We start from the raw sequence: 27,233 nt of genomic DNA, 5'->3' as shown, positions 1-27,233 counted from the left end.
CTCAGTAGGTTGTCAATAAACAGTAGCTATGATCTGAATGCAAACTTCTGCTAATATATATATATATATATATTAGCAGAAGTTTGCATTGCAAACTTATATATATATATAAGTTTGCGATATATATATATATATATATATATATATTACAATATATATATGAGCTTGAGTGACTTACAGGAGAGGGCTGGTTGCAGAAGAACAGCCGGAGTTGATATGAACATTGACCTGTGAGCTCGCTGTTTAAATTAAACCTTTACCCCCTACATTCCGAGAGCAATCGTCTCATCATACGTGCATAGAAAAAACTTTCACGTCTTTATTCCTAATACCCAGAACAGGTGTACATTATCTTTATTATCAATTTTCCACCAGAGAATAGTACGACTCACCATACCTAGGCAAAAACGAAAGACGTACACCAGATGGTGGTTCTAAAACGTCTAAGAGGGCTGACCTTGACATCAATTCCGAAGACTCCTGGAAGCCTTGTTTAGAAAAGGTTAGAGTAGAAAGGCCTAGTAAGCCGCCTGTGTGGGCATGTGGCATGGGGAACCACACAGGACCCTGTGCTCAGAGAGACTCAGCCCTTGTTGCCATCTTGAAATTCTTAATAACGTGTGAATAGGGGGCCTCCATTCTCAGTTTACACGGGAAGATGCAAATCACATAGCTGCCCTGAGGCCAGAGAGGACAATATTACTCACTGATACTCACTGTCCGAGGAAATGAGCAGAGATGCAATGACCAGAAAGGAATATGAATTTTCTCTGAGGGAGACACCTCAGTCCTTTTTCATTTCCCTGCTGAGTGAGGGGAGTGCAGAAACAGCAGCAGCAACAGCCCTGGGAGATGGTTAGAAAAGCATAATCAGGACCCACTCCAGAACTACTGCACAGGAATTTGCACTCACTGTGCACTTTAAATTGGAGAAACAAATCTGTGTTCTTCTGAAAGACAATGGACATTAGAAGTGGCCTGGTCTCCTTGTTACCAAACTCGGGTTCAGTTGCTCACCACTCAACAGCCAATAATTTGAGAGGCAAGTGTGAATAGAAAGGAAAGGTGCTTCAATCAGAAAGGGCGGCAATCTGGGGAGAAGGTGGACTCATGTCCTAACACCAATGCCCAAGATTCTGCTCAGCCAGGAGAGTGTTTAAAGGGGAAAATGGGGGGAAGAATCTCAGTGAATCATGGAGGCAGGAGAGCGTGCAGGCTGGCTGACTCCTTCTTCAGATGTTATCTCCTCTGCCTAATCTGCCTGCAGGATTGTTAAGGGGCCTTGGGGGTAGAGAGATAGCCATTCTTTACTTGCTGAATTCTTCATTCTTCCTTCTTTTTTTTTTGAAGGTGTTGGGGGTAGAAGTTTAGTACTTTATTTATTTATTTTTGCTGTGTTGGGTCTTCGTTTCTGTGCAGGGGGCCTTCTCTAGTTGTGGCAAGCGGGGGCCAGTCTTCATTGCGTTGCGCGGGCCTCTCACTATCGCGGCCTCTCTTGTTGCGGAGCACAGGCTCCAGACGCGCAGGCTCAGTAGTTGTGGCTCACGGGCCTAGTTGCTCCGCGGCATGTGGGATCCTCCCAGACCAGGGCTCGAACCCGTGTCCCCTGCATTAGCAGGCAGATTCTCAACCACTGCGCCACCAGGGAAGCCCCATTCTTCCTTCTTTTTATCTAGGAAGCAAATCAACAGGTTAGCAAGGCATGGTGTGCATTCAGGAGCCCATAAGTCAGAAGTTAGGTTAAACTGCCTAGTGGTCTCATTCCTACAATTATTCTTTTAAGGTTAGAGGGGGACAGAAATGTATAAATAGGAAAAAGGGGCAAAAGAGCTGCTTTCATCCTTAAAGGGGCCCCCCCTTCACCAGAAAATCCTTAACCTGAGATGCTGCTGGAATGGGATGTTAACTTATTTGAACACTACTTCTGCTCCTTTGGTCCATTCTCTAGGATTAGGTTAATATGAAGTGAAATGATCTGAAAAAATTAAAAACAAGGAGAAGAAAACACGAAGAACTGGGTGACTATGAACTAAGCTGAGCAGGTGGAAAGCAGTGCAACGATAACCAAAGGAGGGGAAAAGCTACTTAAAAGTAAAATAAATAGCTAATGCTGAGTGCTTAAGACGTGCCAGGCACGTACAAAGTGCCTTTGTGCGATGATATACTTTATTTAAACTTGGCCACACGGCCGGATGTGAGGCTCCTGGGCACAGGGCCTGCCCCGAGCTCAGCCCCGGCCAGCCTAGGGTCTCCCGGGTGCCACCAGCCCTGGAGGACAGAGCCATTGCTGAGCCTGCCAGGAGCCCAGCCTCGGGGTTAGGGGCTGGGCCCAGACCCTGGCCCTGGCGATGGTGAGGCTCAGCATGCCGGGCAGGCGGCCCGAGCGCGGCTCCCTGTGGCCAGGCCACCCGGGGCCAGGACTGTGCCTTGGCCTGGGGCCCAGCGTAGGGGGGCCGAGGGCAGGAGAGCTCGTCTGTCTGACTCTGCCCTGGAGCTTGGTCACCAGGGTCCTGGTTCAGAGCTCCCTTCACCTGGCTGCCTGAGGGCCCCAGCTCCCGGCCCCAGAGGTGGACAGACGCCTTGGGGGAGAGGCGCCGGTCCCGAAGAGCCACATCGGGCAGCGCGATCTTTCTCAGTGCCTGGCCGTGTAGACGGGCGGGGGCTGCTGGCCGGTGGCGGGGCAGCAGGGTTCTGTGCCCGCTGGCGGTAGTTCTGGGTGGTGTAGCGCGGGCGCTGGGCGCTGACAGGTATAGCACGTAGTCAGACGTGCGCCACAGCGGCTCCTCTCCGAATTGGTGCCTGTGGATGGCTGAGGGGCCAGGACCTGGGTCACCGGCTGGCCCCGCCTCCTGGCCCCGGGCGGTCTCACCCCAGCCCCTGGGTCGCGTACCCTGGCCCAGGATCACCGTACTCCTTGCCCCATGGGTCTGCCTTCCCACAGCACGCTCCCTACCGCGCGCAGGGGCCCCCGTACTGCGCGGGGATGATGCCGTCTACCAGGCAGTCGTCTCCCGGAGCCGCTGGGTGTAGGCTTCGGGGTAGGGGTCAGGGGTCATCTCTGCACCTCTGGGCCTCACCCTCCCCTCGAGGAGGGCCTGGTGTCGAGGTGGGCAGGGCCGGGCACTCACCCGAAGGCATGCTGCGCTCCCGGGGGCTGTGGCATCAGCGCTTGTGGACATAAGCCTCGAGGTATGGGCTGTCCAGAGCGCCTGAGGGAGCGTGTTCCAGGCTTCTCGGGGGTCCGAGCTGGTCAGGCCCGTGTACCACTGTGGACCGGCAGCGTCGCGTCCCATGGGTGTGTACTTCCAGCGCAGCGCCTGCTTGATGGCCGGCGTCTGGCGGGGCCCCTCCTGGGACAGGTAGTCATTGCCGAGGGCGGGGGTGGGAGAAGAGAGACTGAGTTTTCAGCCCCCCTGCCCTCCCCGGGCCTCTTCATCCCCTTCGCCAGCGCTGAGGGTGCAGAAGCCTGGCCCGAGGTGCGGGGGGGCCTCGTCTGTCCTTCAGTACTGGACACCCTCCCACCCAGGCTGGCAGAGGGTGGGAGGCTGACCCCTTGTAGCCCCTCCTCTCTGCCACATCCTCTCCAACCCCCAGGACCTCCTAAACATTTCATCTTTTCTTGCCTCTACTAAGTCCTTTGCCCAGCCTCCCAGGTCTGCAGGCCCTTTCCTCCAGGAAGCCCCCCTGGCCTGGAGATGCACGAGGAGGACGTGGTCTCAGCTGTGGCTGAGTGAATGGCACAGGTTTCACCGTCATTGGTCTGGCCTGGGAGCCGTGGGCTGGGGACACAGGGAAAGTGTGTGGGGAGCCCAGGTTCCCAGGGAGACCGTCAGGGAGCTCTTGCACCATCACCACCTGCCCAGTCATCGGGGCCAGCTGGGAGTGAAGACAAGCTCACATTTAAAGGAGAAACTATGCAGCTACACAGGAGTGCCTGTTCCGGGGGCCTCTGTTGCCAGAGCCCGTCCCAGGCTGAGAGCATCAGGAGGGCTTCCCCAAGGAGGAGGTGGCAGTGATGTGAGGAGGGACCCTCTTGTGCAAAGGCCCTGGGGCATCAGGGATGGTGTAAGGAACAGAGTCTGGCAGAGCAAAGAGGGAAATGGAAATAAATATGCTAATGACGGCAAAAATCTAACCTCAACCAGGTACCATTAAAACTAAAGTTATCCTTCCGGAACACCCTCGCAGCACCACTGCCCAAGAGACAGACATGGGCACGTGCTGTGCTTTGACTTGGTGAGCTCCCTCCGGGGAGATGCCCTAGGGAATGAGGACGTGGCCCCAAGATGGTCCTAGCAGGGATGCTGATAAAACGTTCTCCCCTGTGCCTACTTGGAGTTCTCACTCCGCACGGAAAACCAGAAACCCACGAGTCTCATAAGAGGTGGGCTCAACCCTGGTGGTTCCGGGACACAGGTTTCAGGAAGTGGCCGCAGGCTGGGTTTGCCGCTTGCAGGGAGGGGAGTTTGGGGACCATCTGGGGAGCCCCACTCTTCTGAACTACAAAATGAGCCGAAACTACAAAATGCACCTAGCTTGTAAAAAGGAATTAAAACAGTCTAAAATAACACACACACACACACCACACACAATTTGACCACAAACTTAAGAATTAAACGCTACGTTTCTTTCTGTGCAAATGAAGAAACTGGCTTCCAAAGTTTGAAACGGCCATAATGTAATAAACCGAAACATTGTGTACTATTTTCACAACTGTACGTTTTGATATGTATTTAATAAACATCTGCTGAATGAATGTCTCCGTGCAAATTCGCAGACATTATTTCGGAATCAGGTTCCCAATGTCAGAGCCCATCACAGAAGAAACAGGATGAAGGTGAAATTAAACTCCGCGGCTGCCTGCATCTTTCCATCCGAGACAGGAGGAGGAGGCAGAAGGGGCTTGAGGCAGCAAGTGCGGTCACGCGACAGCGCGTACTGTCACTCCCGTGCGAAGCCCACCCTCAGGCTCTCTTCTAGCAGGCGCGGGGCGACACCGGAACACGGGGTCCCGGGAGGGCGCTCCGCCGAGCACAGCGCGAAGCCGCGGTTCGCCGCCGCCGGACGCCCACTTCCGGGCGGCGGGGAAGAAGGGGCGTAACCGTCTCAGGCCCGCGCCCCGCCCGCGGCCCCCAATCCCCGTACCTGCCGGCTGCGGGAGCCCGCGACCGGAAGAGGGAGCGCGCGCGATGGAGCTGCGGCGCCTCTGGCTGCTCTGCTGCTGCTGCGGCTGCTGTCCCGGCGCCGCCCCGGCCCCGCCGAGCGGCCGCAACCCGCCCGCCGCCTTCCGGGTACCGCGCTCCCCGGGGGCCCTTCCCGCCTGCCTGTCCCGGAAGGGGGAGGGGGACCTGAGCTCACCCCCGGGTCCCCAGGGCTTCCTGTCCCGGGGACGGGAGAGGAGGCCCTGAGCTCACCCCCGGGGTCCTCTGGGCTTCCTGTCCCGGGGACGGGGGAGGGGGACCTGAGCGCACCCCCGGGTCCCCTGGGCTTCCTGTTCCGGGGAGGGGGAGGGGACCTGAGCTTACCCCCGGGGTCCCCTGGGCTTCCTGTCCCGGGGACGGGGGAGGAGGCCCTGAGCTCACCCCCGGGGTCCCCTGTGCTTCCTGTCCCGGGGACGGGGGAGGGGGAACCTGAGCGCACCCCCGGGTCCCCTGGGCTTCCTGTCCCGGGTAGGGGGACCTGAGCTCACCCCCGGGGTCCCCTGTGCTTCCTGTCCCGGGGACGGGGGAGGGGGACCTGAGCGCATCCCCGCGTTCCCCTGGGCTTCCTGTCCCGGGACAGAGGGGCCACCGGAGCGCCACCCCCGAGGTCGCCTGCGCGCAGTCCGGTGACGCGTCTGCGTTCCAGAGCTGGCGTGACGCGCGCGAGCCGTGCTGACCCACAGAGGGGTCCTCGAAGAAAGATGTGCAGCTGCGGGTGACCACTGGCTACGTCCAAGGTGGTCCTGATTGGAAGGCGCACCCCCTTTTGGAACCCCCGGGCGTCCTCGCCGCCTTCCCAAACTGCATTTCAAGGATGGGAACCAGAAGTAGGCGGAGAAACCTGCCCATCTTCCGGAGGGGGCGCTGGCCACCTCCTTCTGAAGTCGGAATTTTATCCGCACAGAGCCAACCTTCAGCAAGCTCAGGGAATCCTGCCGGTTTATGATTTAACTGAACGCGGGCCCGTTGGACTAGCGCACCCCCTGCAAGTTCCACTGACTTGGTGGAGACCGATTTAGAGAAGGGGGAAGCATTTCATTTCCTTTTCAGATTATTTTGAAAAGGCTTGGTAATCTCAGATGCACGCCAGCATTAAAACTCAGGAACACACCAGTTAGCTCAGTATAAATAAGGTTTTTCCTGAAACCAAGCAAGCTGCAAGAGGTAATGGTTTAGAGTTGGCCTCACTGTGTTCTATTCAATATGTATCCAATGCTGGGAGCCGTGGGCTGGGGACACAGGGAAAGTGTGTGGGGTCATGAGAGGTCATTATCATTTTTGAAGTTATCAAAGAAAATTCCTTCTTAAGCAAAAGCAAGTATGAAATCAGTAATCCTGCTGCTTAGTGGAGTTGCATTTCTTATTTTCCTGGTATTTTCTTGAGCTTTCCATGGGATTCTGTAGCTGCTCTCTGCTCCTTCTCCTCGTCTCCCTGGACCTCCAGTGTTTAGGAAGTACCAGCCTTGCCTGATTCTGCGCATTCTCGTTTTTTGCCCAGACCAAGATGTGTATTTTTATCACCAATTTATTTCTCTAGCTTTCAAAACCAGAAGCACCGGTATAATCACTTAAGATCAAAGTTTTTGTCCTGTATTCCATTCCTGCCCTGAGCTTGGAGGCATATGGTGGTGAACTAACACCTTAGGGGGAAAAAACCAATCCCACCCATACCGCTAATGTATTCATTGACTGAAGAAATAAAAGCACTGCCATACTTCTCAAAAATAAAAAAAAATTGAGGATTGAAGTCACAAGGAGGCCAGAGTAATGAATATGTATTTTAAACCTATGTTATTTATATAATTTATAAATATATATGTATTCACTCATACTGTATAGTTACTTATACTAGAAGCCATACCCAGGAGATGATTTCTAGAAAATACAGCTCCTCTCGGGTTCTGCAAGGGTGCATGCCAGGAGATAGACAGTTGTAAGCAGACAAGGGCAGAGTGAGGAAGATTCTCAGTAAGTTTAAAAACCTTGAGCTGAGAAAGCCTGAAAGATGTTCAAAGCAATTGCTCCCAGTGGGAGTTTAGTTCTTGAGATGGGGGCCCGGAAGGGAGAGCAACGAGGGCTTCTGTCCACGCTTGCTGGAAACTGTGTTTGAACCTAAACAGCTGTTTGGACCTTGGGCAGAGCTGGACGTGAGCAGATAGAAAGGGCCTTGCTTGCTGGGTACCCACAAGCATTGGGAAGCACCCCTCTGGCCTGGCAAGATGGAGTAAAATGTGTTGCAACTGACACTCAGTATAACTCTGCAAAGCTTTATCTCTTTAAAATTATGTCAGGGCTTCCCTGGTGGCGCAGTGGTTGAGGGTCCGCCTGCCGATGCAGGGGACACGGGTTCATGCCCCGGTCCGGGAAGATCCCACATGCCGCGGAGCGGCTGGGCCCGTGAGCCATGGCCGCTGAGCCTGCGCGTCCGGAGCCTGTGCTCCGCAGCGGGAGAGGCCACAGCAGCGAGAGGCCCGCGTACCGGAAAAAAAAAAAAATTAAAAATAAAAATAAAATAAAATTATGTCTCATTAGGAATTGGTTGAGATTCTCTGTTTACCCATCGGGGTAAATTATGTACAGATTCTAGAAAATCCCCTGGCTCCATAATCAAAACGAAAAAAAAGTTTAAAAATTAAAATAGAGTTATGAAGGGCTCTGTGTCGTGCTTGAGAGAATGGAGAGGTTTTAGGGTGAAAAGTGGACAAATGTTGAACCAGCAGCTGTAGTCTTTGGATCTTGGTATCTTAGTTAGGGAGAGCAAAGAGGTGTCCTCTTGTTTGCAAATGCATTGATGACTGACTAGTGGCTGCCCAAAACCCAGTGGAAAGATGTTCAGGGAACTGCTGACGCAGCTAGAGAAAGGACCTGATCGATTAGTAATGTTTTCACCATCATGGGTTCATGGTGAAAGGTTCTGTCATCCCTGCCTTACGGGGTTTCCTAAGTTCCCCGGGAATATTCCTTGAGCGGAAGTCAGGTGGCACCTGTGATACTTGTACACAAACCGACACTCCTCCTGGGATGATTATGGGATGCCTCACAGGATAAGTGACTGGAGAAGGGGGGGACAGCAGCCGCCCCCCTGCCCTTTCACTCCTTAGAAGCTTCTGGTGCTCAGGAAGCCCCTGCCGTTGGGTTCAGCCTGTTCTTTGTGCTACAGCCCAGGTGTGGACTGACATTTGCTGAGGCTCCCTGTCTGACCACAGAAGAGCTGGTCTTCTGACCCCTGTGGGAGACCACAGACCCAATAAGGGAACCAAGAAAAGTTGTATGTTCTCACCTCAGAAAAGTATTTGTATGCCAATGCACGTGTGATTTTGCTTAAAATTTCAGAAGCTCCACCTTAAAAATTCTTGCCTCGATGATTACATGCTCTGTTTTTAAAAAATAAAATTGTGTGTACTTTGAGGCATGTTTGTTTATGTATAAATAGAAGGTCATTTTACAATGAATGATCCTAATGAATGAACCACAGATGTTTGCTGTAAACAGCCCCTGAAGATCTGGATTATTTCCTCCAAATAAACTTTATCCAGAATGCTTTAAACCACAATTTCTGTCTAACAGAAACATTAAGAGGTGAAATTGATGTAAGACACTGTGGTTCGGGTGGCAATTTCCAATGGCTCTAGCTTCACGCGTACACTGCCAAAATGAAAATGTACCAGAAACTGAGATCTTGGGTCAGAATTGATTCAGTCTTTCGTTCATCTGTCCATCCATTTATCCAGTACTTTAACGTCTACCATGTATGACAAGATAGTCTAGGTTTTCTGACTAATTCAGTAGGAATAGGACACAAATGGATTCTGTTCGGAGTTGGCCTCTGATTGAAATATGCACTTCATAGATTCTTTCCATCAGGTTGAAGAAGTTTCTTTTCATTCACTGCTGAGAGTTTCTATCGTGAAAGGATTATGAATTGTTAAGTGCTTTTTCTGCGTCTATTGAAAATGCCATATAGTTTTCCTTCCTCTTTCATTCCATTAATATGGTGTATTATGTTGATTGATTTTCAGATGTTAAACCAACATAGTCTTTTTTAATGGCCCTCACTTGGTCATGATGTATTGTCTTTCTTATAAATTGTTGAATTTGATTTGCTAATATTTTCTTAAGGATTTTACATCTGTAGTCATGAGGGCTATTGGTGTGTATTTCTCTTTCTTTGAGATGTTTTCGTCTGGTTTTGGAATCAGGGTTATACTGGCCTTATAAAATCAGTTGCAAAGAGTTCCCTTCGCCTTTGTTTTCTCAAAGAATGTGCGTACAGTTGGTATTGGTTTTTCTTTTTTAATTGTGTAGAATTCACCAATGAAGCCATCTCGGCCTGGAGTTTTCTTTGTGGAGTAATTTTCAGTTAGGAACTTAATGACTTTACTTGATAAAAAGCTGTTCAAGTTTTCTGTTTCTCTTGTATCCAGATTTGGTAATGTGTGTCTTCCAAAGAGTCTGTCCATTTCATGTAGGTTGTCAAACTTATTGGCCTCAAGTGGTCAGAATATGATTCTTCTAGTGCCTGAAGCGTCTGTAGCGGCCCTTGTTTGATTCCTGATATTGGTGATTTGTGTGTCTTCTCTTTCTTTCTTTTCTCTATCCCAGGAGTCAGGACTGAGAGAGGAAGTGGGGGAGGGTCAGGGAGAGTGTCTGCAGCATCTCTGAGCTGAGAGAGAAGGGGTGAGGGCAGGGTACCCTAGACGCCCCGCGGGCCAGGGGAGGGTAGGAGGCCATGGGGACACAAAAATCCCAAACCAGTCTTCAGTGGAGGCCCTTCCCCAGTAGGCCGGCCGAGTGCTTAGTCATGGCCTGCGTGCAGCCTGTGAGCACCAGGGCCTCCCTCCCTGCAGTCCTGGCAATTCAGATTCAGGGGGTAAGCTCCCTGTGGATGGTCTGTGAGGCCCATCCTCCTGGCTGCAGCGGGCTTTCCTGTACATCCGTAAAGGTCCTACCTTCTCAGGCCTTCGCTCATCCCTCCAGTTCGCAACAGTGGCCAGCAGATGCTTGCAGGACGAGGAAGCCACTGGACTCCTCAGCGGTTTGCAGTCGCTGGGTTAGATTTGTCACGCGGCCTCTACTCACTTGCTTTGCATTTCTGTTCTGTTGATAGATTTTTACGTCTCCTTTCCAAATTATATTCGGAGGCTTGCTTCATCGAGATTATCTTTAAATGTCTAAACCTCAGTAACTGTTGATTGATTAACAGTCCCTCCAGGCATATGCTCCATAGGAAAAAATAAGATTACGATGAGTCCCAGGAATAATTTGCTTGAAAACAAACAGCTTATGCCATTTGCAGCAACACGGATGGGCCTAGAGATGATCATACTAGGTGAAATAAGTCAGAGAGAGAAAGACAAATACCGTGTGTTATCGCTTGTGTGTGGAATCTAAAAAAATGATGCAAATGAACTTACAAAACAGAAACAGGCCCACAGACAAAGAAAACAAACTATGGTCACCAAAGGGGAAAGGGGCGCAAGGGATAAATTAGGAGTTTGGGTTAACATATACACACTACTGTGTATAAAATAGATAACCAACAAGGACCTACTGTATAGCACAGAGAACTATACTCAATATCTTTTAATAACCTATAATGGGAAAGAATCTGAAAACGAATACATATGTAAAAAAAAAAAGCAGCTTAGCACTATCAAGGGCATGACGTATATAAAATGTAGTTATGCATATATTCAACAACAAATATTAATTAAGCATCTGTTGTGTGCCAGGTGTGTGCTCAGTGAGGGGAACCCAGTAGTGAATAAGACAGACCAGCCTGGCCCTCATTTTGCTTATAGGTTTATGGGACAGACACGCAATAAACACGTAAGTGCACAAGCAAGTACAGGATAGCTAGAGCTGGAAACTTACCAAATGGTGGGGTCTCCTGAAGTTCTATTTATCCCACACAGCTGGTTAGAAGTAGGAAATGGAGGCGTGCTCATACAAAAGACAAGCCTAAGATTATTATCACACAACTCAAAGCTGAGGAATCTGTAACAATGGTTCGATTTTCCCTTTGGAAAGACAAGCCAGGAGATCTTCCTGGGACGGTTCCAGGACTGCATCTCTTTCCCAAAGCCTTTTTACCCAGAGTGAAACCGAGACCTCTATAAAGCTCAAGGAGAATCAGATTTATAGATTCATTAGTTACTTCTCCTTTTTTCGTGCTTCATTAGTTGTGCTGGGAAATACGGAGATAAAGAAGACAGTGTTCCCAGATCCATAGCTGTTAGATCACATGAATGCTCTTTGGCGACAATTCCCACTAGTGTCTAGTGTTTATTTGCAATTTATTTTATTTTTTCCACTATGTTAAATAAACATCTATTTAGTGCTTTCAACACGCTTAGTAAAGAGGAATTATAAATGGTTACCCATTTATATGAATTCCTGGGACATTCCTTTCCCAGCTTCAAAAATTACTCCTGAAATCAGATAATATTACAAAACATTTATAAAAGTAATCTGATTATCTTAGATGACCTTCCGTCGTGATCTGCAGGAAATAAATCAAGCTTTAACTTTTGCATCTGAAAGCTATCTCCAAGTAAGTTATATACAGCTTGCTCTGGAAAGTTAACATGGGTGATATAAATGAGTGTGTTTTTTTTTCCTTTTAGGAAAGTCTTAATAGACATCGATACTTGAATTCTGTATTTCCTGGTGAAAACTCCACTGCCGTCTATGGAATAAATCAGTTTTCTTATTTGTTCCCTGAAGAGTTTAAAGGTACGGTGCGATGGGGCTACTAGTTGATTAGCTTCCCGACTTTAACTTGTTTCCTTAACTTTTGAGAATTGTTCAGTTGTGAAGCTAGTAAATTGAGTAATACTTAATATTTATTAAATGCTTAATAAATGTCAAGCACATACCTGGTGCTGACAGTTAGAAAAATAAATCCATGTTCACTCTCTTCCAATTATTGCTTAAGAACTAAATACCGTAAATATAGACATTTCCACATGGCTCTGAGGGCTAATACCTCATCTCGCCTCCAGTCTTCTGTGCTCTTTCTATTCAAGACACCCATGGTTCCATGGGTTGTGATCAAACAAATGATGTCAATTATACTCATCTTTTTTTGACCTGCTTCTATCAAACACGTCATTTTATGTGAAAGCCCCGGCCCTATTGGAGGGATTCTCATCTTTGTAGCTTTTGGCTAATCCATTTCATGTATGGAAAAGCACAAAAGGCAGACTTTATCAGAAACTCCACTGTTTCTGTTGAAACGTCCCTCCAGAAGGAATCCCTATAATATAATGTTGGTTGCCTTTTCTTTTCATGTGTATCCTCAGCTATTTATTTACGAAGCAGACCTTCCAGTTTTCCCCGGTTTTTGGCGGACGCGCACACATCCATCTCCAACGTGTCTTTGCCATTAAGATTTGACTGGAGGGACAAGCACGTCGTCACCCCAGTGAGAAACCAGCAGACAGTACGTTTGTTTTCTTTTCCTTTTTGATCAGTGTCTGAGTCACTCTTGAGGTCAAGTTCGATCACGCTTGTAAAGGAGCCGTCACTGCTGTAGGTGGTAGGACACCCCAGTCATCAAAAAATGGAGAACCCCTGGTGGGGGAGACGGATGTCAGGCCGGGCTCTCACTCTGGAGGTGAACTCTGTGGGCGCCCCTCCCTGGCTGCCTAGCCCCCTTATCACGGTCCCCAGGCCTGTGCAGAACAGCGGGTGGAAGGCTGGAGGAGGTGAACTTGACCACTGACGCTTGAGCCGTTCAAAAGGGAAACGACGTGGGCTTCCCTGGTGGCACAGTAGTAGAGAGTCCACCTGCCAATGCAGGGAACACAGGTTCGTGCCCCGGTCTGGGAAGATCCCACATGCCGCGGAGCGGCTGGGTCCGTGAGCCATGGCCGCTGAGCCTGCGCGTCCGGAGCCTGTGCTCTGCAACGGGAGAGGCCACAACAGTGAGAGGCCTGCGTACGGCAAAAAAAAAAAAAAAAAAAAAGGGAAATGACGTGACATCAGGCACTGGCCCCCCATGTGCCCTGGCCTCTTGGGTTCATCCCCTGAACTCCCTCAGAAACCCTACCTCCATCCCCACCCCTACAGGATCGCACACTTTGTACCTGTGATCCTTAAAAGTGCAGTCAATTCTGCTGGAATGTGACATAAACGTTCCTAGAAATCACCAACTGTGTAAAATCAGGCAGTGAAAATGAGAGGGAGTATAGAAGAAATGAGGTTAGGACTCAGCGCTAAAAACTTCGTGACACACTAAAAAAAGACAGGGAAGTAGTAAAAGTGGCAGTGCCGTTTTACATGTGTTAAATGATAAAGAAGTGTGTAAGTCCTGCAGTAAATGCAACCATTTACCACCCTGTGATATCACTTACATGTGGAATCTAAAATATGACACAAATGAGCTTATCTCTGAAACAGAAACAGACTCACAGACATAGAGAGCAGACTGGTGGCTGCCAAGGGGGAGGGGGTGGGGGAGGGATGGAGTGGGAGTTTGGGGTCAGCAGATGCAGACTAGTATATATATAGAATGGATAAACAACAAGATCCTACTGTACAGCACAGGGAACTATATTCAATGTCCTGTGATAAACCATCACTGAAAAGAAAATGAAAAAGTATACATATGTATAACTGAGTCATTTGCTGCACAGCAGAAATTAACACATCATTGTAAATCAACTGTACTCAATAAAAACAAGTTTTAAAAATGCAGCCATTTACCTTGCAGAAGTCCTGAGTGTGCCTGTGAAGATCACCTGGAATCAGAGGGAAAGCGGGACCCCAGGTGTGGGTAGGCACGCTCATTCACGAGGCGAGCCATCTCTCCGGCAGACGTTGGAGGGCAGATGCGCTTGCCCCGCACCCCCGCTGCGCACGGGGATGTCCACTGACCTGGGAAAGTTGGTCCCTAACCCCAGGGATGCGGCCCCAGTTTGTCTGCAGTAGAAACCTCAATGGGTCACTCAGTCTCTGCTCCTAAGACCAACGCTTTGGACCCAGCAGTTCCCCGGTCGCCATCTAGTTAGGATGATCCTTTCTGCTTTCTCAGATTCTGTATTTATTGTTCTGTATTCATCTGCTTTATTTTTGGATTCGTAATGAAGGGTGGTGTAGTCTGAAACCCAGTCCATCCAGGGTGTGCTTACGTTGTATTCAAGGCAAACTTTTAATTAGGAATCTTCTTACTCAAGGAAAGATGTTTTGGAGCAGGGACTGTCCCCCTGGGGCAGTGGTAGGTGGGTAACCGAAGGTGACCTGCGTTTACAGTTCTCAAGGGGTGGGCACCCTGCTGGAATGTCCCCTAGTGAATGCGGTACCCTGCTCCAGGCACTGAAACTAGAGGTGTAAATAAGGCCACTTTGAGGCCGTTAGATCGCTCAGAGCTTCCCTCCACGAACACCACCAGCTGTGCGTCCTTTCTTCGCCTGCAGTACCTGGTCCCGGGATTAAGACAGTTCCGCCCAGTTTCAAATCCCACTCTCTGCCTTTCCTGCAGTTCTTCCTTGTATGAAATTCTTGATCCTTTCCTTCCACCTCCTCCCTTTCTTGTAGGACCAGCCCTTTAATTCTTTTGCTCTAGTTTGTCCGGTGAGGGGAAGTTAAGAGTCCCAGACTCAGGAAGCTCGTCAGCCAGTATCTCAATGAGGAACGAGCAGTAGAGGTCTCCATCATTGGGACATTTCCTGTGTTCATAACTGTGATGGGCTGAAGAGTCATTCAGCCAGTTCCTGAGTCCGTCCGTGAAAGGGACCAACGTAGGCATGTGCATCCTCACCCCTGCTCACCTCATCCCTGCCTTCTAGCCGGAGCGGGGGAGGTGGATGGCCAAGCAGAGGGATGGAAGAACGGGCTGGGCGTTGGTACACACCTTAGATGCAAGCCACCTGTTCAGTGAACTGGCTCGATTTTTTTTTTAATGTATTTTACTGAAGTATAGTTCATTTACAATGTTGTGTTAATTTCTGCTGTACAGCAAAGTAACTTACTTATACATATATATATATATATATATATATATATATTCTTTTTCATATGCTTTTCCATGATGGTTTATCACAGCATGTTGAATATAGTTCCCTGTGCTGTACAGGAGGACCTTGTTGTTTATCCATCCTATACATACTAGTTTGCGTCTGCTAATCCCAAACTCCCACTCCATCCCTCCCCCATCCCCTCCCCCTTGGCAACCACAAGTCTGCTCTCTCTGTCTGTGCAGACTCATTTTTTCAAAAAGACCGTCAGTTCAAGTGTGTTCCCAGTCTCTAAAATTGTATTTTGCATCGTCTAACCTGCAATAGTGATACTACCAATTTACCTTTAATGAATAACTAGATTTTGATGCTTACAAGAGAATTTGGGGTTTCGTTTCCTTTTTTCAACTAGAAAGTCGACGGGATTGGCGTTTATATCCTGTGGGCCTGGGCCTCCAGACTGCGCTCACTTGATTTGATCGTCTGAGATATCAGAGATGTTGGCAGACTTGATTTGCACGTTATTTGATAGTAAGTACTGTTCCTGTTTCTCTTCTGGCAGTGCGGCGGATGCTGGGCCTTCACCGTGGTAGGAGCAGTGGAGTCCGCGTGCGCCATAAAAGGGCAGCCTCTGGAGGCACTGAGCGTCCAGCAGGTCATAGACTGTTCATACAGCAACTACGGCTGCAACGGAGGGTCCCCGCTCAACGCTTTGAACTGGCTCAATAAGGTGACTAGGTCCACAGCCTTTTAAGCTGCTTGTTTAATGCACATTCAGAATTCACAGACAATCTACTCTCATTTACTAAATAATGTTTTCAGGGTCGGCAATGTAGCTAACCAGAGCTTGAATTAATCAGAAGACTTCCCAGTGTGACCATATCCGGAAATAGAGTCTTTAGGAGGCTCTGGAGGTTAAATGAGGCCATAAGGTTGGACCCTGACCCGATCGGACTGTGACCTTGGACTTCCAGTGTCCAGAACCGTGTGAAAATCAATTTCAGTTTTTTAAGCCAAAAAAGAAAAAAAGAATTGCTTCTGGGCAGGTCAGCCATCAATAGTGAAACCAAAGTATGAAAAATCTTACCTGCAATCGGTGTTCAGAAAAATATTTATGTTTATTTCCTCACATTACTTAACAGATGCTTTTTTTTTTGCAGATGTGTGTCACATGACTCAAAGCTGAGAGCGTATTCATTTCCGTAGAATTTCCGAGTGTTCAGGTTTACAGGGGATTAGCGGTCAGCTGATTGGGTGCTCTCTGTAGGCGCAGGGCTGAGCCCATGTTGCGCGTCAGTAGCTGGCATGGGGCTGCGCCCTGTCTCTCCCCCTCCAGAGGCTTCCCCAGCACTAAACACGCTCTGACGCTGTCCTAGGTCCAGCAGCAGTGGCGTGAAGCCAGCGATGAGGTGTTGTGAAAGCTTGTCACGACAGCGCTCCCCAAGCTCCAGGGCCCCCCTCTTACTCATTTGCTGTGTTTTGAGTCACCGCACACCGGACGCTGATGCTCTGTACATGTTATGGGCAGCAGTGGGTAGAGCGTGTGCCCGTGCTCGCATAAGCCCCGCTCTCCGAAAGGGAGGGTTCGGTCCCGAAAACTGTACGGGTGTGTGGCATTTGCCAAGTGAATGGCAGCGAGAGAAGTGGATGGAAGGATGCTTGTGAGCACAACGCAGGACCACTGCCCTGCCTGAGCCTCAAAGGCTTGGCCACCCAGAGCCAGAGCCGTGGAAGGAGAGCGGTTTACACGCCTGTACCCTCGGGAGAAGGAGAGCCAGACTTTATCATCAGATCACCGGAGGTCCCGGGAAACGGAACACAGGAAACAGGAGCCAAAGACAAAGAAAGACATTGAGTTTAAGTACCTAGGGTGTCCTTATAAAACACCTAAAGCGTTCATTTAAGATTTTCATAACTCAAAGAATACCCACACGATGAAGGTGTGGCCAGGCTAATCTTATGTTGACACATGGTAATAAGTTCTGTTTGATTTCTGACACAACCCTGTGACAGAGATAACTTTGGGCGCGCATTTTCTTTTAGATGCAAGTGAAGCTGGTGAGAGATTCAGAATACCCGTTTAAAGCCCAGAACGGTCTGTGCCGTTACTTTTCTGACTCACATTCTGGATTTTCAATCAAAGGTTATTCTGCCTATGACTTCCGGTAAGTGTCTCCCTCTGTTGTGGTTTCCTCTGTATCGCTTAATTTATTATCTATTGATTATTTGGAATGAATAAGTTGATAGCAGCACTGCCTACTCTTGTCTTACAATGGACTTTTTACTGAAAATTGGTAATCAACGTGGAGGTCTATGTCCGTTGTTTCTTAAATATGATCTGCTTTCTCCCACGTCATTACAAATAGAAACAACACACTTAAATTAACACGTTTCAATCCAGTTTAAAGTATAATTGACACTCACCACCTCTCACCAAGTTTAAGTGCCGCACTTCCCTTTAGCGTATTTCAGTCTTACTCATGAATCAATGTAGACTCCAGCTAACGTCAAGCCGTCTACTTACCAAGAAGCATTTTGGAACGCACTCTGTGTTCCTTGCGTTTCTCAGGTGATCAGCTGTAAGGAAAACATGAAGTGCAGTTTTCACGTGAGAGGCAAGAAGGCAGAGCACATGAAGAGCTGGTGACGTAGCACATCTGTAGGCGCGATGGGGAGGCCGGAGAAGAGGACTTGTGTTGGGACTGGAAGGGTACAGGGACTTTGGACCGATTCAGGAGAAAATAATCATTTAAAAATTCTTTAAAAACTCAGAGCCGGCTAGAGAACCATTACGACCATTTGATTTAGTGCAAAACAGGTGCTCAGGGATGAGGAGAGCCACGCAGCGCCTGGCTTCGTTTTTAAAAATATGAAGGGAGCTTGTCACAGCGTTTCGAAACAGAGAAAACAGAAGGATTAAAATCAATTCAGCGAAGGTGACAGGTTGCCCTACTACTCAGTAAATATAAAAGGATCTCTGGGTGCACGTGGAGTCTCCCCATGGGATCTGAAAGAAATCACGGGCGCATCTGGATCCTTGAGCAAAACGGAACCCTACGACGCCAGCATCCTTGCGTCCGCGGACGGCCAACGGTCCCCGGCTCCCGTCTGCGGGAGGGGCCTCAGGCCCCGAGGGAGGAGGCACAGAACCCGCGATAAACGGGCAGGGTCGCTGAGCACGTCGGTCCCCACCTCCCTTGAGGGTGAAGCTCACGCACTTTCTAAACAAGCAAGTGCGTCTCTAAGCTGTCAGCTCCTGGAGAGTCTAAGGGAAGCGTCTGCACACGAAGGAACTGCATCTTCAAAGTGTCATCAGAAAGAACTCAGGGCATCCCTTGTCATGAGGAGCAGACTGAAAAAGTTAGGAAGAAACAAAAGAATAATAGGCCCTAGTCTGAGTCAGAGAGAGAGGGAGAGGGAGAGAATGCAAAGGTGACTGCTTGGGGTCTGAAGCAGGATTCCTCCAGCCCTTGGATTAGAAGGCAGAGGACCTTGTGAAATCCCTCACATTACAGCGAACGGTTAACTCTGAGAACACAGCGCCAAGCTCACTGCGTTAGACTCTGCAAGAAGAGCTTCCTTTGATTTATTCATTTATTCAAGTATTTACTGAACCCTGTTTTAGGTTCTGGGGATTTGGCAGTGAACAAAACAGACAAAAATCCTGTCCTCAGGACTATATTTTAGTGATAGAGACAAGAAATAAATGAAAGAAATAAACGTATGCCTGGTCTGTTAGATGAAATAGCTTTAAAGAGAACAAAGCAGCCGTGGGGTGAAGAGGAGACACGGGAGGGGCGCATAGTCTCGGGCCGGGAGCCCAGGGAGAGGGTCCCTGAGGAGGTGACCTTGGGGTGAAGAGGAGACACGGGAGGGGTGCACAGTCTCGGGACGGGAGCCCAGGGAGAGGGTCCCTGAGGAGGTGGCATTTGAGTGAAGACGTAACCCTGCAGATACCTGGGGAAACGTGCTCCCAGCAGAAGGAACTGTACATGCAAAGGCCCTGAGGCAGACATGGGTCTGGCATAGTTAAAGAGCAGTAAGGACGCCAGTGTGACCGCCACGGAGAGAAGAACAAGATGGGCAAGTGATGATGAGGTGACAGGTCGTCAGTGATAACCTGAGCAGTGTTACAAGAATGGCCTTAGACCTGGTGGAAACTAAAGCCCCACAGGGTATACGGAGGGATGTTTCTGAGGTTATACAGGAGAGCATCACAGGGGCTCCGGGATTTTTGTCCTGAAAGACTGAAAGGATGGAGTTGCCATGAATAGAGCTGGGAGAGTCTACGACAGAACAGAGAACATCAGATTTGTAGGAAGTGACCCCAGGAAGCACCGGGAGGGGACTAGGGCGTGAGACAGCGGGGAGAGCCGTGTGTCCTCGGGACGCAAATTAGTCCTGGGGTAACTCGGCCCTCAGTCCTACTGGGGGCCTCTGGGATGCAGGGCAGGATGTGTGTGTCAGGGACGATGTCCCGCCGCAGTTGGCGCACATCACCTCCCAGGATTCAGTAGCTAAGGGCGCAGCGGAGGTAGCAGTGGGACATGGGCTTGCTTTCCAGGATCTTGAGGGGAGAAGGGTCTCAGGCAGGAGCTGCAGGGTCTCCTAGTGGGACCCTGGCTGCCTGGCCATACCGCAGGGTAAGGACCAGAGGGTGTGGGAAGGTCCCCAGGCATCTGCTGTGACCCGGCGCTGGGCAAGCCCCTGCCCTGGAATGTTACCGCTTCCATAGGAGGACCTGAGCCGCAGGGCCCGGTTAGGGCTCATGTCAGGCCAACTCTGTCAGGCCAACTCAAAAGCTCATGCTTTTTCCCCGACCTCTATTTTTAGAGGTCATGCTCTCTTAGTTTTTGAGTAGTCTCAGACAACATCAGCCCAGGGCACAGCTACCAGCCAAACACTTCATAAAATCTTGTGGTGACTCTAAAAAGATCTAAAAGAAAAAACCACACTGAGTCATAAAAGCATAATGATCGTTCGTACTCAGGCTGCGTGCTGCATTTTTGCTCATCACACCTCAGGAGAAGCATCTCAGGAGTCAAACTAGGATATGAGCATCACTATTTAAATAAACGAAAGGGACAAACATCACATGATATCACTTAGATGTGGGTTCTAATAAATCATACAAAGGAACTTATTTACAAAACAGGAACACTCACAGACACAGAAAACAAGTTTATGGTTACCAGGGGACAGGTGGCAGGGGGATAAATTAGGAGTTTGGGATTAACATGCACACGCTACTGTATATAAAATGGATAACCAACAAGGACCTACTGTAGAGCACAGGGAACTCTACTCAGTATTCTGTAATAACCTAAAAGGGAAAAGAATCTGAAAAAGAGTGGATACTTGTATAGGTATAACTGAACCACTTTGCTGTACACCTGAAACTAACACAATGTGTATCAACTACGCTCCAATATAAAATAAAATTTTTTTTAAATAAAATAAAATATTTATGGGTGAAACAAACAAAAAGGGAAAGAACCTACTACATACAACAAGAGACTGAAACACTAGGAAGCAGTATACCACACTGAATTCTAGGGAGGTTGAGGTGCAAACCTACACACTTACCCAGGGTCTGCAACAGATAAGACTCGCCTTAATCACCAAATCTGGATGACAGTAAAGATTAGGAGAATTCTTTGAAGACTGCGAGATTTGTATCTTACTGATGTGTAAAATTATTAGTAAGCTCATGGAACAAGGTTTGATAATTTGATAGTCGTTCCATATTGGGCTAAAAATGGAAATAAAGATACTGTTCGGAGCATATTTTCACTTGTTTCCAGCCCACACTGCTCTGAAAGACAAGTGACCGCAGTTCTGGGGCTAAATGGAGCCTTTCCCTGCTGGTCTAGACCGCGGCGTGCACGCCTATTTCCTATTTTCCAACAGCTGTGAAACCTCCCTCGTCCTGCCTCGAGCAGAGATGATAACTAAATCGTTTCCATCAGCCCACAGCGCTCATTGCCCTCCACGTTCTCAACAGCTTCTGTCCCCCCCGCCCTTCTCCTTTCCTCACACCGTCCCTGTAAGGTGTCGCTGATGTCCTGTATTTACTGTATAGCTTTTGTTACCTTTAAAAGGTGGCGGAACTCCCCTGGCGGTCCAGCGGTTAGGGCTCCGCTTCCACTGCAGGGGGCACGGGTTCGATCCCTGGTCCAAGAAGATCCCGTGGGCGGCACGGTGCAGCAAAATAAATAAATAAATAAAATGGAAAAAATAAAAGGTGGAGGCGGACTTCCCTGGTGGCGCAGTGGTTGAGAGTCCGCCTGCCAATGCAGGGGACGTGGGTTCGTGCCCTGGTCCGGGAGGATCCCATATGCCGCGGAGCGGCTGGGCCCGTGAGCCATGGCCGCTGAGCCTGCGCGTCCGGAGCCTGGTGTCCCACAGCCCTCCTGGACGGCCAGTCTTCCAGACTTCTTTTAGCCTCCATCAATTAGGGCTTGATAATTGCAACCAAACCTACTCCTACCCATATACAGATTAAATAGATCACTTTTGTAAAGTATTTTTACCTGAAAAACTAAACTTCTTAACCAAACATTTCCTCTTTTGGTAGTGACCAAGAAGACGAAATGGCAAAAGCACTGCTTACCTTGGGCCCTCTGATAGTGGTAGTAGATGCCGTGAGCTGGCAAGATTATCTGGGAGGCATCATACAGCATCATTGCTCTAGCGGAGAAGCAAATCACGCTGTTCTGGTAACCGGCTTTGATAAAACAGGTGAGTGCTGGTGAGATGCGACCAGTTGCTTTGCAGCTTGAACTCCAGCTTGACAAGTGATTGCCATCCTTTAAGACGCTGAAACCTGGTCCTATTACGTCTAAGTCCTCATGAGCTTTACACCTTTTCACTAAACTTCCAGGTGTACACGCCCTGCGGGTCCCACTGTCAATCTGGTAGATGCCTCGTTGAAATGACACTAAATTCCTGATCTAAATAATGGGCATTCTCCATCTGGAATGTTTAGGGTAACTGCTGGGAAAGAGAAGTACTTATACTTATCTGAGGATTCTTTTTTTTCTTTCTTTTCCTTTTTCTAAGTCCCTGGAAAAGGATGTATGTTTTCATTTTCTGCAGAAACTGCATTAAGTGAAATGAATTCAAACACATTTTCCATTGATGGGCGTGTGACACTAGTACTGATCAAGTTTACTTGGCTGGTTTGTTAGCAGTTCATTACATTTTTTACCTTTTTCTTAGAGCCACTGTACTTTTCAATAACTGAACTTTAAATAAACATTCTTGCACCACAAATATGTTCTCCAGGGTTTGTTTCATGTTTTTTAGGAAGTACCCCGTACTGGATCGTGAGGAACTCCTGGGGAACTTCCTGGGGCATAGACGGCTGTGTCCACGTAAAAATGGGAGGAAACATTTGTGGTGAGTCGTGAGTTGATACTCCAAACTCCAGGCTAAATGTCAAGGGAGAGACTGTGAATAGATTAAAATTATAGCCCATCCAGTCCATAGTGTGCGTCCAGGATACTTAGATCACTTTTACAGTAAGAATTGTCATCCTTTAACTAATTGATAAAAATACAACAGTGTTTTTTAAAAAAGACACTACTGTACACATTCATGTTTTTAAAAGGAAGAGGGACTGTAGTAAAAACCAGTGTAATGAGCAAAACATTGTAAGACATGGCGAAAATTTATCAAAGTTAATTACTTCCAAAACCAGAAAAAACTCGACTTAGGAGGCTGAGCTTTTCCAGAAATGTCTCCAATTCCAAATTTACTTTTTATAATTGTATTACTTTCCATTATTTTATGTATTATAATACCTTCTCTAGGATCATCAAGAATCACTTTTTCTTTGTATCAAAATGGGTGAAAATCTGAATATTAGGGTTGTTTCTGATTTAATATGCCCCTTGTCACTTAGAAAATTCTAGCAAAAAATTCTACCCACTGGAATTGAGAGGCTTAAAAGAATGCCAAACATGCTCTTTTGTTGAATAACACTTTTTATTAATTAACAACAAACCAAATTAAGATAGCTATTTAAGTATGTTAAACGTATTCTAAAATCCATATTCAAATTCTGTTCTAAAATTTTTGATCTAGAAAATCAGCATATTTTCTGAATCAAGTTGGACCCAAACTATGCTGTGTGTACAACTTTTTAAAAATTGTAGAACAGCCCAGGTTGTGATATTTATGATAAAAGAGAGTTATGGATGGGCTTCCCCGGTGGCGCAGTGGTTGAGAGTCCACCTGCCGATGTAGGGGACGCGGGTTCGTGCCCTGGTCCGGGAAGATCCCACATGCCGCGGAGAGGCTGGGCCCGTGAGCCATGGCCGCTGGGCCTGCGCGTCCAGAGCCTGTGCTCCGCAACGGGAGAGGCCGCAACAGTGAGAGGCCCGCGTACAGCAAAAAAAAAAAAAAGAGTTATGGAAAAATTTGAGAGCTTACATTTTGATTCAGTCTAGTGACGACAGCTCAGTCGTTCCACAGAGCCGCATCTGTGTAGTTTAGTAAATGGCCTGTTCAATTACCCCAGTAAACAATTTTTCATAAATTATTTATTAACAAGAGTCAGCCTCACAGAAGCTTTTCAGCCAGAGCGCGAGCGCCCCTGCCAGGCCTCTGCGTTCAGCTTCCCTGGGGCTCTGCAGATAAAGGGCCACTGCCACTCCCGGAAGCCCTGCTGCCCCCACAGTTCATCCCCAGCTGCGGAGTGAGGGGCCTGCATCTGGGCTGGGGGGCGGCTGCTTTCACAGCCCTGGCAGGGTTGCTGCCAGGACGTGATCCGGATGCTGGTTCAGCATCACTGCATCCCCACCTCTTCCCAGCCCCCAGCTACAAAGGGTGAGTCGGGATCATCTTTGCCCTGTACCCGTTTCCCAGTTTAAGTCTCCAAGGCCTGCCTGGTTCGTCATTATACAGGAATCCAGATCCTTTCTGAAAGGGAGTATTTCCTGAAAGTTACATCCCTGGGATGGTCACATTACTCTCACGACCAGCTGCGGAAGGCGGGTAGCATTCCGTGGCCCCAAGAGATTTCGAAGACGCAGCTAATCACAGAGGAATCCAGTCTTCAAATAGGATGTTTGATCACTTCCGCCACGACATTCTGATCTGCGACCGCAGAGCACGCTGGTGATTTATTGAAATGTTGTTGAAGTTCAAATCTTAGAATTTAAATTTTCAAATTGTGTTTAAAATAATCCTATAAATTATCGTTTTGCCTCTAAGCAATATGTATGAGTGCGATACAGATTTCAGATACATTCACCTGTTCAGTTCATAAGTTGTTTGGGGATTTTTAATAGTTTCTTGAAATAAAAATATTAGGTATCTTTTCTAATATCTGCGTGTGAGGTTGCCGTGTCGCTATGGACAGGTAGCTATCACCAGTGAGTGATTTTCTTAGTAGATATTAACTCTTTCCGAACCCAAATGAAAATTGTTTTAATTTGCTATTTAAAAGGCATATAAGGAGGAAATAGAGTAGTACTGATTGTTTCCTTTTCCTCAGGTATTGCAGAATCTGTTTCTGCTGTATTCGTGTGATATGTTCGCCAGATCAAGAGACAGATACAAAACCGAAGGCTCATCATGAGATGTGATACTTCATTCTTGGCATTTTCATCTTTAGGCTTTTGCAACTACCCACAAAAGACAGGCTCTAGGGCCTGGTCCTGCTGAAACTATTGATAAGTTGTAGAACGTTCTCTTCTTAGAGAGAGATGGACAAGGTCAGAAGGAAGAAAACCAGCACCATGGCCTGGGACGAAGTCTGTGGGACAGTTTCCTACTGGGAGGACGGTCAGATTAGGAGGTATTTTAGGTCTCTTCACTCTGAAAAGGCTATTGTCTGGTTTGTTTGATCATTGTTTCTGTTTGCCGTTTCTTTATTTTTAATGATGTATTTCCAATCGGATTAAAGAGGTGATAAGAATCCCTTTTCCTTTATGGGATAAAATCACCAGCCCAAGCTGCCCTGCCAGTTGTATTCCCAGCCCTCCAGCATGGAATTTCAAAGGAATGTTGAAGGGCCAGTTGCTCTTCCCCAGCACATGGTGCCAACCCGTGACCTGCGCAGATCATGTAGAAAGAAGCAAAGAGACAAAGTTACTTTTTAAGGCAGACAGTTAGCCTGATTGAAACTAAATGACCAATATGGCAACCAAGTGATAGGAAAATCTCAAGTAGCCTTGCCTGGAAGACAAATTATTTGGGGGTTTCACGGCCCGGAGGGTTCCAGTACGTTTTATTTCCTCCTTTGTTCTTGCGGATTGAGGAGCCGTGTGTCTTCTCACATTTTCTCACTCTTTCCCTTACTCTTGGCCGTGAAACTTCTAAATCCTCCTGATGGTGCGGCTTCCCTGGCGAAAGAAGTCTCGTTGTTTACTTTCCGTTTCAATTTAGGGCCATTTATTTGGCTCCAGTTGTCTCTAAGCCTTGATCACCATCAGGACCTCACCTGTCTGTCCGCCCATCATTTGGACACACCACCTCTTTCAAAGTTCAACCTCATTAATCTGGGGTATCAGCCAAAATGTGTTTCCCAGCCTCTGTTGTCCCAGTTTTCTGCTTATTTTTCCCAGACTCCATCCTAACTACTTTTTCGTGCATCCCTTTGGCTTTCCACGTGGTCCCTGGTCCTCGAGGTCCAACTCCTCTTTCGCAGGGTCATTATGCTTGGCCGTGTAAGAGCCTCAGAGCATGAAAGCTGCTCTTCTGATTGAATACAAGTACAATCGTACTGTGTGAGTTAAATGACAAAGTTGTATCAAGTACTACGTATGTAAGTATCTCCTCTCTCAAATTCTCGGTCGCGGTCCAGTGTGGACTATCTTAAAAGCATAATTGTAGAGGTGACAATAACCACTGAAAAAAATTGAGACATCCTATTTTTCCTCTCACGGTTGGCCTTTATTTATCACTCTCCTTATTAGAAGAAAATCAAAAACAAGACACTATTTCTTTTCCTTACACCAACAAGAAGCAATTTCAAAAGAGTATGTGTTGACTCAGGTTTAGAAATGACAAGTTGATATTCTGTTTGACTAATATTCTAAATATCCAGCTATGCCACAAAGGACTTGTGTCTTGATTGTTCCAGTTCGCGTTCATGTACTAATTCCTGTAACGTGTGAACGCTTTTCTGATACTCTTTTACAAAGATCAATATCCTTCTGAATTACGAAGTGATGAATACCTCTCGGCTCTTCTGGATTTTGGTAACATTTTTAATAAAACGACCTGTATCTGACTTTGGGTTAAGAAGACTCTGTCCATGTGTATGGCTTACATTTTGTGAACACAGTATTAATGCGGTTCACATTCACACAAGAGTTTTCTCAGCTCCAAACCCATATATTTAATGTTTGGTTTTCTCCATAGACATCTTAACTTCCATGTCTGCAAACTATCTCCTTCCCCCCCTCAAAACAACAAAACAACACAACAGAACGAAAAACCTAAAAAACAACAACAAACGCCCACACCTCCTGGAGTCTCTGTTTTGGGTGACAGCATTAGCATCATGTAATAACCCAATCAGTAAAATTGAGGGAAATCTTAGACGTTCCATCAGGTCGGCCACACCTGAGGACCAGCACCTAATCACCCACCTGCTCTCCATTGCCTTCCTCCATCCTTCACTCGATGCACGTTCTGTAGCATCTCTGACCCCCACTGCTCAGGAGTCGACCCACCAGACCCCTTGTCCCTCAGTCTGGGGCTTCTCGAGTACGGCCCCCAGACCAGGAGCCACCTGAGGAGTTGGAAACTGTTTCGTCAGCCCCCCGGGTGTTTGGGATGGACGGATTGGCAATGCATCTGCTCTGTGTCCCCGGGGTTTACATTTCTAAAAGACACCATTTTCATGTTGTCCCTCTGTTTTAGCCCATTCAGGGGTTCCCGGTGCCTAAAAGATAACATATCAACTTTTCTAAATGAGTTTTTCCCAAAGAGGCCCCTTCCTGCCTTCTCAGCCTCACCATCTGCTGTTCCACGTGGGCGTGTACTGTGCTCCCGCGCTGACCAGCTGCTGGACGTTCGCCCGTGAGGCCGAGAGGAGAGCAATGAAATCTTCACATAA

General features: G+C 47.9%; 1 protein-coding gene and 1 pseudogene across 1 annotated transcript; one reads left to right on the top strand and one right to left on the bottom strand.

Annotated features, from left to right (window-relative positions):
* Window positions 1-2,632: 2,632 nt before the first annotated feature.
* Window positions 2,633-3,867, bottom strand: LOC132519584 (tektin bundle-interacting protein 1-like; annotated as a pseudogene).
* Window positions 3,868-5,144: 1,277 nt separating this feature from the next.
* CTSO (cathepsin O) lies at window positions 5,145-25,114 on the top strand. Its single transcript, XM_060147076.1, has 8 exons — window positions 5,145-5,291; window positions 11,828-11,936; window positions 12,506-12,645; window positions 15,723-15,890; window positions 17,204-17,325; window positions 21,738-21,901; window positions 22,469-22,561; window positions 24,663-25,114. The coding sequence occupies exons 1-8, from the start codon at window positions 5,190-5,192 to the stop codon at window positions 24,695-24,697; spliced, it is 933 nt and encodes a 310-aa protein (XP_060003059.1). The 5' UTR covers window positions 5,145-5,189; the 3' UTR covers window positions 24,698-25,114.
* The last annotated feature ends 2,119 nt before the right edge of the window (window positions 25,115-27,233 follow it).

The sequence above is a fragment of the Lagenorhynchus albirostris genome, chromosome 4 (genome assembly GCF_949774975.1).
Source record: "Lagenorhynchus albirostris chromosome 4, mLagAlb1.1, whole genome shotgun sequence".
NCBI lineage: Eukaryota > Metazoa > Chordata > Mammalia > Artiodactyla > Delphinidae > Lagenorhynchus > Lagenorhynchus albirostris.
Note: the sequence above shows the minus strand (reverse complement) of the source record. Positions and strands in the feature narration are given on the sequence as shown.